This window comes from Rhipicephalus sanguineus, chromosome 11 (genome assembly GCF_013339695.2).
Source record: "Rhipicephalus sanguineus isolate Rsan-2018 chromosome 11, BIME_Rsan_1.4, whole genome shotgun sequence".
In the NCBI taxonomy this organism is placed as follows: domain Eukaryota; kingdom Metazoa; phylum Arthropoda; class Arachnida; order Ixodida; family Ixodidae; genus Rhipicephalus; species Rhipicephalus sanguineus.
Genome location: NC_051186.1, coordinates 82,138,764 through 82,157,414, shown reverse-complemented (window position 1 = coordinate 82,157,414; position 18,651 = coordinate 82,138,764). Strand labels below are relative to the sequence as shown.

At 44.2% G+C, this 18,651-nt stretch overlaps 1 protein-coding gene across 1 annotated transcript in view; it reads right to left on the bottom strand.

Annotated features, from left to right (window-relative positions):
- The window catches only part of LOC119375202 (autophagy-related protein 2 homolog A-like), a gene marked incomplete in the record, with an annotated part of 106,976 nt that overhangs the window by 69,575 nt on the left and 18,750 nt on the right, over positions 1–18,651 (bottom strand). Inside the window, 7 exon segments of the mRNA XM_049411193.1 lie at positions 1–106; positions 3,620–3,652; positions 5,772–5,894; positions 8,678–8,854; positions 16,217–16,313; positions 17,115–17,285; positions 18,377–18,569. Coding sequence (XP_049267150.1) covers positions 1–106; positions 3,620–3,652; positions 5,772–5,894; positions 8,678–8,854; positions 16,217–16,313; positions 17,115–17,285; positions 18,377–18,569 — 900 coding nt within the window.

Below are 18,651 nucleotides of genomic sequence, written 5' to 3'. Positions count from 1 at the left end.
CCCGCAACGTCGTCGTGCAGGATCACAATGCACACGGCGCTGCAGTGCACCCGGAAGTGGGTCGACTCCATGAGTATGTCCTCCACGAAGCCTTGAGACGACCGCCCTGCGATGCGCCCCACGTAAGACAAAGGTTGCCAACAGCCAGATGGGAACGTCTTCGCACATGAGTTTTGTTATTGCCAATGTGGGATTGAAAAAATAGTGCTCCAATCTTGCACATGCACCAAGCGGACCTCACCTGGATGCACCGTACTTATTACTTATGACCCACCCCTGCATATATAACACGTGCCCCCCCCCCCCCAACTACAAACTGGGGGAAAAAAGACTATGTAAAAGAAAAAATGTCATTCTTGTGTAGCGATTGCTGTAGTTCCTGTGTTAAATGCAGCTCCACTACTGTGAAACCTGAGGAAGCGCGCAGCACGGGCACCCAGCGATTCCCGTTTGTAGAGTTCCCACAGCTCAGTTTAACAAACTGCTGATCGTGTCAGTGTTTGAGGTAAGCATGTAGGGTTTCTCCGGCACGAGTAGAATCTTGTTAGGGAGACTCGTAAACTCTGTGTGCGACATGTGCACTACTTTTTGCAGCACTTTATCGACTTCCTGCTTGTTACGGCAGTTGAGATACGCGTCGTCTGCAGCGAGTTCCCTCAGGCTGTTTCCCGCACCAGATGTAGCGTTGGAGAAGCACTGGTGAGAGGAGAAATCGTGCGCTCTGCAAGGCAGTGGCACAGGATTGCGCAGCGCAGGAGCCACCCACAAGTTTCCGAAGCATTTTCAGCGATTTTAAGTTAATTATATAATTTTAGACCTCGTTCATTTATTTTAATCCAGTTTTGAGCATTGCCAGCCTTGTTTCAGGCCGCTTGATTTTGAGCGTGACACATGAGATCTATGGACGGACGACATGCCAGGCCCCTAAAGTGTTGTGCACTTAAAAAAGATACCCTCGCATTGCCATGAAACCACCTTCCTTGCATTATCGTCAAGCAATGCCACGAAGGCAACTTGCGCACAAGAATTCGCATACAGTCAGCACCCTGACTTTAGCTCTGAATTTTCAGTAAATTTTGTGCAGGTTACATGCAAGGAAATGCAGTAAGCCATCCCTCTTTCCCATGCAAACTGCAACATGGAAGATAGTGCACTTCATACTGGTGGCAAGTTTCTTTATTTGCTTGCTCTCCGCGGCTTCGTATGGTTGCAACACACTAAGCTCTCCAGGTTGTCAACCTATTGCAGCAGTTTCAAAGTTTATCTACTACACCACTCGCAAGTGCCAATAAAATGCGGGGATGTTTTACATCAGTCATATGTTCACAGCAGTGTGCAGGCACATACACGCTAAGTTGGTGAAACAAAAATCAAACTACAGTGCACGCCCCGAATTAGTTTCAACTTGCAAGCGACTTAGGTACACTCCTTATGCAGTTTGAATCTCCGTAGCGCCACCTACAAACATTGCCACATGCCGAGGATTTCTATTCTTGACCAAAACGAGGCACACAGGTGCGAAGGCCTCGTTATTAGGACAAGAGATGTCGTTAGCAAGCAAAAAATGTTACCCAACCGTTAGTACACGGCAAGGTTAGCACAAAAAACAGCTTGACACTACACAACAGACTTGAAATCTCTGAATGCACGAGGAGCGGCCAAAGCACAGCTCAGTACAAAGGACGCAATAACAAAGGAGGTGGGGACTCCAGTGTTAATTTGTCTACCTCGAGTTTTTAAAACGCACCTGTACCTAAGCAAACAGGTGTTTTTGGATTTCTCTTCCAGTAAAAGGCAGCCACCGCAGCTTCAAAGCATGTTCACTGCACATGCAGAACTACAGCAGTGTCTCGGCGATACAAAACCAGCTGATACGAATTTCGGTCTGATACGAATTCGTAAAATTCCCTGGCCAAATTCTAGTGTGTTCAATGGGCCAAAATTCGGATGTTCCGAACACTTTTCCATGTTGCAACGGGTGATACAAACTTTGATACCAAAACTGTTGAGTGCTGGCAGAGGACAGCGTGCTCCGGAAGTTTCAGAAGTACGTGTGTGGCCAGCGCACACACAGTCAGAACTGTGGTTATCATTGCCACAACAGCTCTGGACAAAACCATGGTCGCCTTCAACGCAATTATGTATGGTGATGACGAAACTCTGAAAATACATGTGCATCAAACGGTCACCAGGTCAAAGTGACGCTGCTTGCCACAACCGTGGCAGACAAAACCACGGAAGACACAATTATAGATAGCAACGACATAGTTCTGAAGGTGCGTGCATAGCCCGGGCACACTGATTGAAAACGAAACTACCGTTTACCTCAACCGCAGCATACAAAACCTCAGTCGCTATCAACACGATCATGTATGGCGACGGCGCAACTGACGGAATTCCAAAAATGCACGCGCGTCCAATGCTCACAGAGTCAAAGCGACGCTGCTTTCCGCAGACGCTGCGAACGTTGCATTCATTGTTATCATAGATAGCAACAAATTACTTAGTTTACAAATCACGTGGGCGGCCAGCTCACATGGACTGAAAACGGTACCATTTGCTGCAACCACCGCACACGATACCACCGTTGCTAACAACGCGATCATTTTATAGCAACTACGTGCTCCGAAAGTGCTTAGCTAACGCAGCGGTATATTAGGGGGGACATGGGTCCTGAAATTTTATTTTAAATTCTTTATCGATTGAGATGAAACTTGCCTGAGTTTATATATAACAGTGTGCAGATTTCAAATATGCAATTATTTTTGCAGTAAAATATGTAGTTTTTAAAATATCGGACATTCCATATGCTTTTTGGGAGCCCCAGTTTGCCTAAACTGAGAGAGTTACAAAGTAATTAAGCACATCAGAATGATCTGGAATGAGTAAGAGTGCAAGAAAACAAGAATGGATGTTCTGAAACCCATTTGAACAAAAGTTATGGCACGATGGAACATTCCAAGTGAGTCGACACCAAGCTGGGATTTCAGCCACAAATATTCAACATACCACAACTTTTCTTCAAATGGGCTTAGAATGTCCATTCTTGTTTTCTTGCACTCTGTACTCATTCCAGGTCAATCTGATGTGCTTAATAACTTTGTAACTCTCTCAGTTTAGGCAAGCTATGGCTCCCAAAATGGCACCTGGAATTTAAAAGCTACAGATTGTACTTGGAAAAAGATTACATATTTGAAATCAGCACACAAATATACACAAACTCATAGAGTTTCATTGAAATCGATCAAGAATGTTAAAAAAAGTTTTCAGGCGCAGTGTCCCCCCAATAAAGTTGTAAAAAAGGCACAAAGCATTTCAGCATTCCTGTCATTCTTTGCTTATAAATACGGTGGAGCGTGCTTTGGCACTTAGTTTTCACTTGGCCTCACACAAAGCAATAGGGGACAGCGCAGAGATACGCGAGCTATTTCGACAAAAAATAAATGTTTTGTGGGTGTATTGTGGCTTGAAAATCGACTTTGCTAGTTCTTTTGGCGATACGAAACGTTGGGCAATACGAATACTTTCGCTAACCCTCAAGATTCCTATCACCAAGATGCTGCTGTAATTGTGACGGTCATTCAGAAAGAGCTTAGCAAAATACAAGACTCTTACTTACTTTTTCCTTTTGACCTTTTTCTTGGCTTCGAGCCTGGCCACAGAAAAGGGAAGAAAGAAAACCAGAAATGCGTTTGGTATGCACACAGATGGTTAGATTTGCACAAACAAAGAGAAAAAAAAGAGGTTAATGTAGTTTAATATGCCTGCATTGCACTACTGGCTGCATTTGGTGCCAAACTTTAATGTTCGCATTTCGTACGTGTCGGGCAACGCTGCCTAGGCTAGAGATTTATCTCGCATTCGAGACCAAAAGTAACTGTAGATCAAAAAGGAAAGAAAGTTAGATAGGTAGAATGTTATTTAATGCAACGTTAACATTCATAACTTTTACATCACAGGATACGCCATTTACTTCATGGAGGGGGGTTGCAAGTCTGACGTGAATGAGCATCGTAGCCTTCTTCCGGACTAGCGGCATGGCACTCACGACCAAAAACGTAGCATGTTGCATACTGAGAAGTCAACATGCAAAATGTGCACAGTTAATGCGCGATTTGACACAACCTAGCGTCTAAAAGTTGTAGACTGATCATATCAAACATTACCCCATACAGTCTCTCAGATCAAAAACGCAACTGCACTGCAAAATGCACGAGACTTCTATGATACTGCTACCCCAATCTTCTAAAGCGCTACCTGCCGTCAAGTACCAAAAACCGGTATGTTGCGCAGCCTAGTGGAAGAGCCTTGAAGCTGGATTATGGAGTCGTTCACTTTGCTGTAAGTAGTTTGATGCTTTCATGCACACCATAATTAGTGCTCAAAATTAGAGTATGTATATTACTATCCATCCCTGCTCTATTCTGTGCTGCTTACAAGGTAAAAGGAGTTGCACGCTGAGAAGCGGCACTGCATTCGCGTCAACTAGTGGGATATGTCGAGCTGCAGCCGCATGCGCAGCAAACCACCGCGCACAAGCACGAACCGCTCTCACACTCACCTTTAACTGTTTGCAGCAAGTGTTGTGTGTATGAGACTTTGTAGATGCCGCAGATCGAAACATTTAGAATATATATGTTTCACGGTGTTCTCCGCGTCACCATTCCCTGATTAGACACTGACCGGTAAGCTTTCCCTTGCGCTAAAGAAAACATGTACCATAAAAATTGGTTGTCGGTCCCTTTAACAAACTTGAACATATAGATTAAGTTTTACAGTACAATCGCCGACGGATTTTTCAGATTCCAAAAAATCGGATATTTCAGACTTCATAAATACACTGTCAAGGTTCCCATAGCACTAATACATTTTCACAAAACCGATTTTTCGGAAAAAATCGCTCGTTTTGAGCCACGCTGCTTGATTTCAAAAGCCACCATGTTGGATTTTTCGCTGGCTTGGTCAAGTTTGGCTTCCAGTGGCGAGTTGTGTTGCCTCCAAGATTGGGAGCACGCACAATCTTCCAGTTTCGGAGGTCATGCCCGCTCTTCTTTGGCTGGCAAAACGCTCAGGGGATGCAACTTTTCTTTTTGAGTCAGCCTTATCGTCATCTTAACACGGCGGTAGGATTTTTTTTTTTGTGCATGCATTTGTTTTTTTTAGTTGTCATTCCACACGTGGTCGTGTTGATGGTGTGTCGAGTGTTTTTGAGCTGTCATGCGTGTTACATGTTCTCTGCCGTTACGGTTGCTCATTGGTTACGGTACTCGGCTACTGACATGAAAGACGCGGGTTGATCACAGTCGCAGCGGTCCTGTTTTAATGGAGGCAATACGCTGGAGGCTCGCGCACTGTGCGATTTCAGTGCACGTTAAAGAACCCCAGACTGCGTCAGTAAACCCCACCAACCAGGCGAGACATTGCATGCATCTTCTTTTGACCGGCATCAAATTTCGTTTGCTTGGTGCCGTGGAGCCACCAATTGTGCCGCCCACAATGGTCGGCGGCAGCAATTGCCAATGCGCCGATGACGCTACTGTAGCCCAAACGCAACCAAATCTGCTCGTCTCTAAGCACAGCATGAGGCAGGGCATTATTGTGGATTTTTTAGGCTGCTCTAATCCAAATAAACTTTGCTTTCATGTCGTAACAACTTTTCGGACTGTTCCAATTTTTTTTAACTATTTTGCGGTCCCCCGCCAGGTCCGGAAAATTGATTGGCGACTGTACATAATGTGAAACACCAACGCAAGCCTTTCTTTAAAACTCACAGGCACTGTGGGTGCTACTTGTGACAGAGGACTCCATGTCCGAGGAGGCGAGACTGCCACTTTCGTAGAAGGCACGCTGATTCGTCATCGGCACATACTCGTCCTCAGTTTCCGAGAGGCAGGCTGTCGCGACAACAGAGACAGACAAAATAATTTTTATCAAGAATGTGCAAGTATGCTTCATCACTGCCACAAACCTATTACACGTTGCACATATAGACTCATGCAAATGGGCACAACCCCCTACTTGGCACCTCGAAATTGGGAGGAAAAACACAAACTAAGAACAAAAATCAAGAAGTAGAAATTTGAACAGATGTATTCGAAGTAACAATGTGTATATTCCAACCAACGAATTTCCAAGAAATTAAGATTTCCTGGGGACGAAAAAATCTTGGAGAAAAAAAATAAATTTCCTGAAAATGGTATTTTTGTAACCTACAGGCATTGCTGCAAGCACTGATCAAGTTTCTCACATCTTGGATTGATATTAGCCCACAGTAGCAATTTATATCACCAAGGCAAGCTACATCTCGACGGAAAAAAAAAAAAAACCCACAAAGAATGGGCTCTTCTAAGGCCATGCTTCTTCCAAGTGACGTATGCTCCAGCAGTAGGCGAAAATGACTCTCTGGTGGCTACTAATCATATATAAAAATATTTCAATATCTTGTGTTACATTTGGTTCAAAATGAGCTTTACCTGTTCGGCTTCGTTTTCTCAAAACAAGACTTCACTCACCCAGCCTGTTTGAGGCAAAAATATCTCAAGCTCTAGGATATAGTTACAGCTGTGATGTTTTTTGCTAGATGAAGCTAAATGCATAGCGCTTATAATTTTTTTTTTTGCTTTTGTTCTTCATCATTAGTAACTGTACTGTAAATGCTGAATTTCAGTGGCCTGCTATATTGCTAAATGTTGTTGGATTTGAAACCTGCTTGCAGCATTTCAATCCTCAAGCATTCAACTTTCAACTTATGCATTAAAAATAACTCTCTGCCCAGTTTATTATTACCTATTGTCTCTCCAAGTAATGGTAACTAACATTTGACTGTATCTCTAATTATACGAGCCTTCGAAAAATTTATTGCACTTTTAAAATCAGCACAAGAAATATATATACCTGTACCTTTAAGTAGAATTTGGTCAAAAAGTAAAGATAGGCCCAGGTACCATGTCCCCCCTTAAAAGAGTGGAACAAATGGTGAACATAACTAATAGCCACTTCTCAACCAAATTAGCTGAAACCATGCAGGCTTCTCCAGTTGCTCAAGCTTATTTTAAATACCTAATTGTATTTTCAATAGGTCAGGTAGTTCTCCAGCGATGATTGGTAGTAGTAGTAATAGACTTTTTTTCAGCCAAATTCATAGGCCGAGCATTTCGACCGCCTGCGCGACCAGTCGACGCCGTTCTTCTTCTCCTTCGGCGCTACCCATGCTCTACTGTTTGCCGAAACAAAAATATGCCTATTTAACTTAAAGTTGTATTCACACGGATGGACACTAGAATTCATAAAGAGTGCAGTACTGGACACACATTCAAAATTAAACAGTTATTTGTTAACTTACAATTAACTGTTTGCACGTACAGTCGACTCTCGATAATTCAAACGCGAGGGGACCTCAGGATATTGTTTGAATTACTAGACGTTCTCATAAATATAACTAGGGGCAACATACCAACTAGCACTGAGATGTTCATTGTTTCTCAGTGCCACAGAAGCACCATAGACAGCTTTAGACATCAGTAATCATACTGGTGCTCGTTATTATGCAATGCATGCACTCCCGTGTAATTAGGAAACAAAATGTGTTGTGTCTCGTGACAGCTGGTAGCCCCTTCCCGTTCTTATGATGCTTTCCCGCATGACACCCCTCTCAGTTTTTTTTTTTTTCTTCCTTAGTCAGCATGCGATTGTTAGTACGCGTGGTTTGGCCAGTTTGGCCGTTTTGTAGGCAGGCAAACGGCTTCATCGGCGACAGTGATATAAAATCGCGAATGTTCAGCTAGGAGCAGCAAAGGCAGCAGATATTTCCAGGCATGGACAAGCAAGAAGTTTGAATGAACTGAATTTATGCAGCGGGGCAGTTTGAGTTGAGTGGCTTTAAAATACACTGAAGCCATTGCAGCCCAACAAAAAATTTTAAGATATGTTTGAATTAACTGAAAGTTTGAATTATCAGAGTTTGAATTATCAAGAGTCTACTGTACTGCATTTACTCACATAATGGCTGCACTCACACAGTGATCACGACCTTGAAGTTGTAAACATGGTCAAGTGTTCACTGCCAACCCACACGCTCCCTTCTCATGGCGTTTTTCACTGGTCGATCCGGAGCAGGATTTCTTGCTCTGCGGCAGCAAATCCGTATTTCATTGGTCAATATCGAGCGGGTTAGTGTGCTCCACTGGTCGTTTCAGAGCAACACGCTCCATGCCGGATTGCTCTCACTTGTTCCACCGCCAAGTCGTAGATTTGGGCGGAAACAGGACGAGCAGCATACGTCACTTCCGTCATTCTGCCAACAACCTTGGTCATGCTTTTCAGCGGCGACCAAGGTTGCCATGGAAACGTACAGGGCAGAAGCAGGAATAGTTTCCGGTACCGGTTAATGTGAAGTGTATCCACAGAGAATATCCACATCCACAGAATATCCACGGAGAATATCCACAGAGAATATTCTCGTGTTCCGAGTGCTCGCTTCAGGATTTTGGCAGCCGCTCCAAATTTCCCAGAGAAAAACGCCATGAGATGTTCATGCATACATTGTTTTAAGGCAAATCGAAGTAGAACCATTGCCAGAAGGTCGAGATCCCACTGTTTCAAACAACAAAAAAAAAAGCACTAGCACTTTTCCAATACAGTCTACGAAATTTTTTTTTTTAAAACCGTTTTTCCTAACCAGATGAACTGGTGGACCATCCCATGTTCATCCCCAAGGACCTAGACGGTCGGGGTTTCTGGTTGAGAAGCTGCTGCTGCAGGTCTTGCTCGACTATTGTGTAGTGGTGGGGCTCCATCGGCGTGCACTTGTTTTGCCGGCCCTTCAGCCCACCAGAGAGGTTGTCGTTTGCAGAGGCTGTTTGACAAAGAGCGGGAAGGGAGGTAAAAAAAGGAACAGCACGTTCAGAAACTAGATTCACTTAATTAAGGGGAGACATGGGTCTTGAAAAATATTTTTTTATTAGTTGGGCTAACTGAATGAAATTTAATCAACTTATTCAGTTTTTTCTGCAGATTCCAAATTTTCAAGTAGATTTTTATTCTCTGGATTAGAACAAAAGTTCTGCAATTTTTAGAGCATATTTCTTACGGTACTTTTTGGCAACTTTGCTTTGTCAAACACAAAAACAAAATATGTGGCAAGATTGCCAGAGAGCTCGTCTAGCCGATGATGCTAATTTTATTGTTTTCATCAAACTTCGAATGCAAAATAAACGGATGCAATTATGAGTGAAAAATTTTCGCTTCATACACTTTACGATTATCTAGAATTATCATTTGATAAACAACGTTATAAGAAAATAAATAGCACCATCGGCTAGACCAGCTTTCTGGCATTCTTTACACATATTTAGCTTTTGTGTGACGAAAAGAAGTTGCCAAAGATCCCCGTGAGAATTGAGCTAGAAAACGTTGTAGAACTAGCATATCTTTTGTTCTGATGCAGCTAATTAAAAATCTACTCAGAGATTTGGAAACTCCAGAAAAAACTGAATAAGCGTATTAAATTTCATTCCGTTCCCCCAACTATTAAAAACACACTTTTCAAGACCCATGTCTCTCCTTAAGCCATAAACTCATATACTATATGAGTCACACACATTATTCCTTTTCAGAATCTATTCCAAAATCAAATTGTGGACTTTGAAGTGTCAGTGTGTCTACTCATTTCAGTTTTCCAACTTCCCTACTTTTCCAGGTTTTCCATGAAGATTCCAAGCGTAATCCCCGATTCGTATGCTTGCTTGGAAAAACTGACAGTCTGCGCTTAAGGGGAGATGCGGGTCTTTTTTTTATTTCTTTTATTAGCTGGGTGAACTGAACGAAATTTAACAAATTTATCCCATTTTTTCTGCAGATTCCAAATCTCTAATTAGATTTTTGGTAGCTGCATTAGTACAAAAGATGTGCAATCTCTAAAAGCATATTTCTTACGGGAATTTTTGGCAACTTTGCTTTGTCAAACACAGAAACAAAGTATGTGGCAAGGCTGCCAGAGAGCTGGTTTAGCCGGTGATGCTAATCCGATTGTCTTCAACAAACTTTGAATGCAAAATAAATAGATGTAAATGTGAGTGAAATTTTTTTGCTGCGTACTATTTCTGATAATCGAGAATTATAATTTGGTGAACAACATTACAAGAAAATAAATAGCATCACCGGCTAGACCAGCTTCCTGGCAATCTTGCCACATACTTTGTTTTTGTGTTTGACAAAGCAAAGTTGCCAAAAATCCCCGTAAGAAATATGCTTAAATATGTGTTAGAAATTGCATATCTTTTGTTCTAATGCAGCTATTAAAAATCTACTTAGACATTTTGAATCTGCAGAAAAAGCTGCAGAAGTGTATTAAATTTCATGCCATTCACCCAACTTTTAAAAAACCATTTTTTAAGACCCACGTCTCCCCTTAAGTGGTAGAAAGAAAGAAAGAAAGAAAATGACTGGACACTTGCGTAAAGCGAGTGCAAAACTGAGGACAACTGCCGTTGCCTGAATGAGCTTGATCTGGTCTGGCGAGCCTCCGTTGATAGTGCCTCTGGCCTAACCAGAATGCCTTCAAGCTGAGCCGAGATCATCGCCAAGACAAACAAGGCCAGATTTATTGGCATTAGTAGCACCGTGCTTGAAAATTGGTATAGTACTGTGTGATCTGTAGAAGCAACAGTTATGCACTGTCCTTTTTTTTTTTTTGACGCTTCTGCTTAGCTCTTTACTGTTGCAGAAAAAGTATAGAATTTACAAGCTTTGATCAAGGGCAACGAATGCTTTCATGAAGGTCGCACAGACTGCCGTCAGCCAGTTTCTATGACTTTCCCAGGTTTTTAAAAATTCCAGGACAATTCCCCATTTTTCACACACGTGTCCAAACTCCCTAACATTTCCACGTTTTCCAGGCTTTTCCAGGTTATTGGAGACCCTGGTCAATGCAACAGGCTCGCTATAAAGGCTTAAGTTCATTCATTAGACTGAGGTTGTCCACTTCTAAGCAAGATATTTAAGGTTGTTTAAGCTTCTAAGGTAGTTCAATATATTCTAAGGCTAAGGTTGTTTAAAATTCACAATCGCACTTTTCTTGCCCTGTAGCAGCCCATGGGGGCTTACACTATTGTAAATAAATAAACGAAATAATGCATGTTAAGAGTTGTTTTTGTTCTGGTCTGCCATCTTTAGAATCAGACGTTGTAATCGGGAATTAAACACACGACTTTACAGTCGGCATCGAAAATCCCCAACAGAACGAGTTGTCATGGAGGATCCCACTCATCACCATTGTCCGAATGAAAAACTACCACAACACCTCCTGTTATGTTAACCCTTTATATCCCAGGTGCCACATTTGTGGCAGTTTTGTTTGATTTTCTTTTTGCCTCGAAATTTCACTAAGGGACCCCTGATTCCTTGCTGCCACAAACGTGGAAATCAAAGCTTTCACTTATGCTTGATAGATGGCACTACAGGTACCGCACTTGAGTGCTTCTTTCATTGCAGACATGGACAACGCATGCGGCCGGCAAAGACTGCAAGCTTTTGGCTTGTTCATACTCCTCTTTGCTTATTACAATAGACTCTCAGTAAACGGAAATCTGTTAAATGGAACTGCTGCTTAAACGGAACAACTGCATCTGCATCAGGTTCCGTTTAACGAGTCTACTGTACTTGTAATATCTAGTTATAAATGCCAATATTTTTTTTCGCGAAGGCCATGGAACGAGCCTAGTTTGTAGTATCTTTGTATCATTGGTTATTGTCAACTGTATGTGCAGTTTAGGTTTGTATACACGTTTGTGGCACTCAGGACGAAGTCCAGCCTCCGGATAGGCCGAAAAAGTGTACTGCAGTTTGCAGTGTGTCACAGTTCTGTTTCGTTTTCATTAATTTACTGCAAAGGAAGTTTTAGAGCACCTCAAAGCCTTAAAAAGCTTTTTCTCTATGGAGGCAACAGTTGACAGACGAGCAAATACAAGAAATTCTCTTTAAAAATTAACATCCAAGCGGAAGCGAAGATGAAAACTTGGAAGGCTCAGATTGCAAAGGAGAGTATACAGTCAAACCTCGATATATCGAACACGGACATATCGAATTATTGCCTATATCGAACGGTTCCTATATCACGTGGGAAATCGCATGCATTTTTAATTTTTTATTTCGAACGAAGTTTGACGTATAATGGATATATCGAACTCGGCCACCCCAAACCGCCCGCGCTCCGTTGACAGGCGGCGAGCTTTCCCGCCGCGCTCCGTTGACAGGCGGCGAGCTTTCCCGCAACTCTCGAAAATAGCGGTAGCGCGGTGGGCGTTTACGACTGCTGCACACATCGATGGCGCCGAGTGCGCCACTTGAACGTAGCGGCATACGCACGCCGCAGCCTTGCAGCAACGACGCACTGCACTTGTTGCACCAGCTCCTCCTTGATAGTATCGCCAGGCATCCGTCGCATCGGTCGTTGTTGTGCTTGTGTGTTAGGCCTGCCACGCGTTGTGGTGTGTAGCGATGGCTGCAGACGCGAAGAAACGGACGACCCTGACTTTTGCAGCAAAACTGGAAGCAATCCAGCGCGTCGAGAATGGCGAGAAGTCGAGCGTCGCGGACGGGTTAGGCATACCAAGGAGCACATTGCTCTGGGCAGGAGTACTCTGCTCAGCAGAGGAGTACTCTGCTCAAAAACAAAGCCGACATAAAGGCCAAGGCCGAGAAGAGTCGGCACTCGGGCGTGCGGCGTGTACGCAAAGCTGCTTTTGAAGATGTTGAGAAGTCTCTCCACAAGTGGTTCATGGACGCAAGGGCCCGAAATATTCCTGTATCGGGGCCGATGTTGAAACAGAAGGCAAAGAACTTTGCCTTCATTCTCGGCGTCGAGAATTTCAGTGCGAGTAGCGGTTGGCTACGTTTTAAGACTCGTTTCAACATTGTCGGGAAGACTGTGTCGGGAGAGAGTGAGGACGCCAATGATGAAGAAATTCAGAAGTGGCTTGATCATGAGTGGCCCAAAGTTCTCGCCAAGTATGAGCCGAACCAAATCTTTAATGCTGACGAGACGGGCCTGTTCTGGCAAATGCTTCCGCGGCAAACGCTGGACACTCGCGGCGACAAGTGCCACGGGGGCAAGCAAGGCAAGGCCCGTGTGACAGTCCTATTGGCTGCCAATATGGATGGGAGCACGAAGCTGCGGCCACTTGTAATTGGCAAATTTAAAACCCCGAGGTGCATGCGGAACTGCCCCAATATTCCGGTGGCTTATGCCTGGAATAAGAAGTCGTGGATGACGAGGGATATTTTCCTCAAGTGGCTGAAGGCGTGGGATTCGGACCTGGTGCGTCAGGGACGGAAGGTATGCCTTATCGTCGATAACTGCACGGCACACCACACCGATGCCCAGCTGAGCAACATCGAAGTGGTATTTCTGCCGCCCAACACCACTTCGAAGCTTCAACCGTTGGACCAGGGCATTATCCGCACAAGCATCGGCTGATCGACATTTTGCTTGTAAGACTCCGGATGGGCCAAGATCTGAAGATCGATCTTTTGGGTGCCATCCAAATGCTCAAGGCGTCGTGGGAAAACGTCAAGCAGTCGGCGATAGCCAACTGCTTTCGGCATGCGGGCTTCGGTGGACGCACTGACGAAGCATCAGTGGAAGAATCCGAGGAAGCTGGGTTGGCATGCGCAGATGAAGAAAGCGAGCTCGCCGAAACGTGGAGCAAGCTGGAGAGCTTTGTTGGTGCGGAGCCGCAAAGCATGTGCATCGAAGACTTCGTTGGAGGTGACGACAGCACTGGTACAACGGCGGAGCTAACGGATGTAGAGATCGTCGCCGAAGCTACCGCTGAGCAGCCGAATGAAGACGCTGCCGAGGTGGATCCCGCAAGCGCTGATGGTGCCCCGCTCCCGACATCAGCTGAGGTCGTAGCCGCTTTGGCCCTTGTGGATCGCCTGGACTATGTTGAGGACGCAGTCGTCAAACACGCCATTGCCAACAAAAAGCAGGCTACTCTTTTTCAGTATTTTAAGCCAACACAATAAATACTTTGTTTGAATCTTCAAGTGAGTATTTACTGCACCACGATTGGTTCGTTGGTTGTTTTCCACAAGTTCTTGACGCATTTTTTACGTGATTTTTTATATCGAATTCTGGATATATCGAACTATTTCGCGATCGCCGTGCCGTTCGATATATCGAAGTTCGACTGTATTTTGCCGGACAGACTGCCACGCATGGATGGCGAAAGCTCCACAGACAGTGAAAATGAGGAAGTTGAACTCGCATCGGCTCAGATGAACAAAAAAAAATATGGCACTGGGTGAAGAAGGATCTCAGATACCCTGTGGAGAACACATCTTACCTGTGTGAAAAGCTTTCAAATTTTTCATGCCTCTTGAAAGCCCTTGAGAGTTCAATGCATGGTCCCCTATTTTCAACTCCTCATTCCTGACTGCAACAAACGTGGCAATAATAAAATTCTTCTAAAATGTATATGCATTGTTGTAAGCTTTTTTTATTCCAGGTATTACTTTGAACGAAAACTGTCTGAAAATATCATTTTCGGTTGCGGGCACTGCGCAGGATGTATGTGGGAAACAAAGGGTTACAGACCACAAAAGTGAGAAGTTTTCATTTAGCTGCCATCAATGCCTAGCACTTGTAGAGCAGTAGCACAAAATCTCATTTTCTCCCAGTGTGCAACGAACAATCGTGCGCATTAGTGTAGGATATTTACAGTTTCCATTTAAAGGACCCTAAACCACCTCCGATAATTTTCTTTAACATTTCAAGTAAACGCATGCATCAAGTTCAGAATGCCATCACAATCAACAATGCCAAACGCGGCAGCGCTACGAGCCACTAGCGTGCCACAAATTCCAAGAAATGATCCCTTCTCCTCTCCAGACCTTTTCGTAATCCCTAGTGTTGGCTGTGACGTCAACATTCTCGTCTCGTAATGTCATCCACAAAAAGAAACTGTTTGTCTGCTCGCACGTACGCGCACTCGTCACTTTCCCCCTCGCACGATGAGGAGGAGCACTCGGCCAGGAGGAGAGCCGAGCCGATGAACGGAGCATAGTGAAGGAAAGAGCGAAACGAGCGACAGCCTCTTTTGAATCATCAAACACATGTAACTCCACTATCACGACACCGTTTCGAGAAATTTTCGCGACTATGCGTTAGTTGGAGATTCGTGCACAACTGCAACACCATGACTAAATTTCGACCTCTGGATGGTATAGGGGCCCTTCAAGAATACCAAGACGGCCATAAGTCACGGGGCACTTAGTACCATATTTGCTCGATTGTAACGCGACCACGACTGTAACAGAAGGGATGACTTTTCATTGCGTACAGGAAGAAAAAAAAAACGTGAAAGCAACGCGAGGGGCCACCTTTTGTTGCATCCAGCAGAAAAAGAAGAAAGACCACCAAAGTAACGAGAGGCTGGCGGAGGCATGGAAAATCAAATTTATTTTTCAAGCAATGTCTCAAAACTTGGCTTTCGCACCCACCCACATGATGCGTTGAACTTCGTTTACGGGATGCCCATCTGCCGAGCAACATCACTCGCATTGAACTGCATCAGTTCAACACTGACCACCATAAGGCAACTGCACTGTACTGTGACAAAATCGACAATGCGCGGCTCCAATTCGTAGTGGTGGCCGGGACGAGGCCCATGGAAACCTTTTCGGCCGTGCTCGCGCCTGAAGGAGCTTCAGCTGGAGCCGCCACTCGCAGATGGTCGCCTCACTCACGTCAAGGCTTCGGGCAGCGGCTGATTCCTTTAGCCGTCAAGATAGCTCACCTCTTGAAACGGCCGTCCTACTGCGCACGACATGTTCCCATCGCAAGGGGAGTCGAAGGGGAGTCGACGAAACACCTGAGGGCAACCAAAGCCACCGAGACTACCACACACGACGACACAAAAAAGAAACAAAGAGAACAGTCATTGGCTTGTAGTGGATCCAAATGGCATTCGGCTGGCACATGTCGGCAACATAAATAGCAAGATGGCCAAAACCGTTGTCATCTAGAATTTGGTGCATCATTGCACTTTTTAGACAGTTTGAATTTTGGCATTTCTAACATGAGGATTGCAAGGGTCAGGTAGCAAATATCTGGAAAAAAACTCTCCTTACCTTTACAGTGCAAGCAGCTGCTAATAAAAAATATACACTAAAGCCATGCATTCAGAGAAGTCGAAGAGAAAGACAACAAACTCACTGGGACTCGTGAATCCCCTGGCCAACTGAAGGAGCAAGTGGAACTGCCTCGGGCGTAGGAAGAATGCGAGTTGACCCAGGCTGAATTCCATGTCGACCTGAGGAACAAGAACAGGCGACATTCGTCATCTCCACTGGCTCCAAAAATCGTTTACTCCGACATCAGTTATTCGTCCAAATTACAGTCGAGCCTCACTAAACGAAGTCACATCTGCCACGAAAATAACTTCATTATTTCCGAAAATTCGTTATAAACGTTTATTTGTAGCACTGTATCTATGACAAGACTATTCTTCATTTACTTCGTTATAACCGATAATTCGTTATGTCTGTGTTCGTTATATCGAGGTTTGAGTGTAACAGTCGAACCTCACTATAATGAAGTAGCATGGTACTGTAAGTTAGCTCATTATATCTGATGATATTTGTTGTAACAGTAGAGACAGAATTTGCCACAAACAAATCGGCAATCTGGCTTGCGCGAAAATCCTAAATACAAAAACCCATTAAAGTAGGCTTCAAACCTTACCAGCCTCTTTGTGGCATTTCGAACTGAACAGACCAAAACATGAGAAGGTGAAATTACAACGGAACAAAAGCTCGTTTGACAAAACATACCTGCGTTCACATTCACTTCAAGAAGGATGCGACCACATCTTTAGCCAAATTTTTAATGTCACAATCACATTAGAAAAAATTCGATTGCGAATTGTCGTTCAATAATTATTTAGCTTTTTATGCTACCTTTCGAGTTTTTAGCCTCGCGCAGACCAAGTATTTCTTTGTAATAACACATATCACAGCAGGGCCTGTCCTTCATTTACACACCGCTTCATTCGAACAGATCTCCACTCTCCGTGGAATTCTACTTATTCACTATATATTTTGCAAACACTCACGCCAGATCCCTCGAGAGACTCGTCCTGCTTGAGCTGTATCCTGATCTCCTGTTGGCCCGAGAGCCGACAAATAGGAATGGGCTCCACGGGGGGTGTTGGGGGGGCTTCCTGGTGGGGAGGGGCGAGCGGCGGCGAAGCTCCAGTGCAGCTCATCAGCATTTCCTGGGGTTCCTGCGGACGGAAAGCATTGTACAGTAATCAATATTCCTCCTACACTGTGTACAGTGAACATCAAGGGCTGAATTATTTTACCGAAACAGTCGGACCCTTTCGATAATTGTAAAGCTAGCTTTCCTGCAATGCAGTTTGACCAGTCAATGGTGGCTAGTCACTTTTGCAAAACGCGCGTTCACCCGGTTTTCTTGCGATATGACACAGAAAAATGTAGACTAAGCTCTCTTGATGTAAACACGCATAATTAGAGAAACCCCAGCGCACGCAACTGGGAGCTTCCTCTCCACTTGAAGCCAGGGAAGCGCACTTGCGGATTATGAAAAGTAGTACGGGAGCCATAAATTAGTTTGTTATATCCAATATTCGTTTTAACAGTAAATACAGACATCGGTAATGCAGCTCGCGCGAAAACAAAGAAACAACAAAAAATTATTCCAGGCTTCGTACCCACTATAAACAAGGTAATCCTTACCTGTCTCTTTGTGGAATTTCGAATTAAGTAGACCGAAACATGAGAACGTGAAATTACGACACAACAAAGTCCAAATGTAAGTAAACACTCACTGGTATTGCTGCAAGTTATTAGAGGCAATGCCTGTCTCACCTAGGCATTCCTCTGTGAACAACGCCACACTCTAAAGTGACCTTTCTTGGTGAATATCCATAGTAAAATAACAAGAATATAATAATTGTTGGAGTTCAGCGTTTATGACGGATGCCATAGTGGAGGACTCCAGAAATATCGACCATCTAGGGTTCTTTAACGTGCACCTAAATCAAAGTACATGAGCCTCAAGTATTTTCGCCTTCAAAAGTAACAACAATAACCAAAGAAAAGAAATAACGAATCTGTAATAACACACCATTTCAAGCCATAACAGAGCACAAAGAAGGGCGCAGACAAGAAGAGAATGGGACGTGCACCTTGCGGCAGGATGGAACAAGAGGGTAAGAGTGCGCTTCTTCCACACTTTGGTCCGTGTGGTTCTTTGTGCTATATTGCGTACATCTTAGGCATGACGAGTCAACTCACTGATCAGCGGTTATCGTTAAACAACCAAGCGCACATATCACAACTCGTCACTTACATCGCTTTCGGCAGAAAACTTGGTTGGCACCTCGGCTGGGTCCTTTCCCAGCACAAACTCGTCCGTGTAGAGGCTCGTTCCGTTGAGGATTATCCGCTTGGTCGAGACTGAGAAGCGTTCCCGAACCCTCTGGGCTATCCTCTCGCCGGCAATCTCGCCAACCTCGGCAGACTCTTCGTCGAAGTAGTCCATGCTGCAGACAGACACACAAACACAGAGCCAATCTCAGGTGTTCCACAAAACCATACAACTGCCATTAATAAAGCAACTCTCTC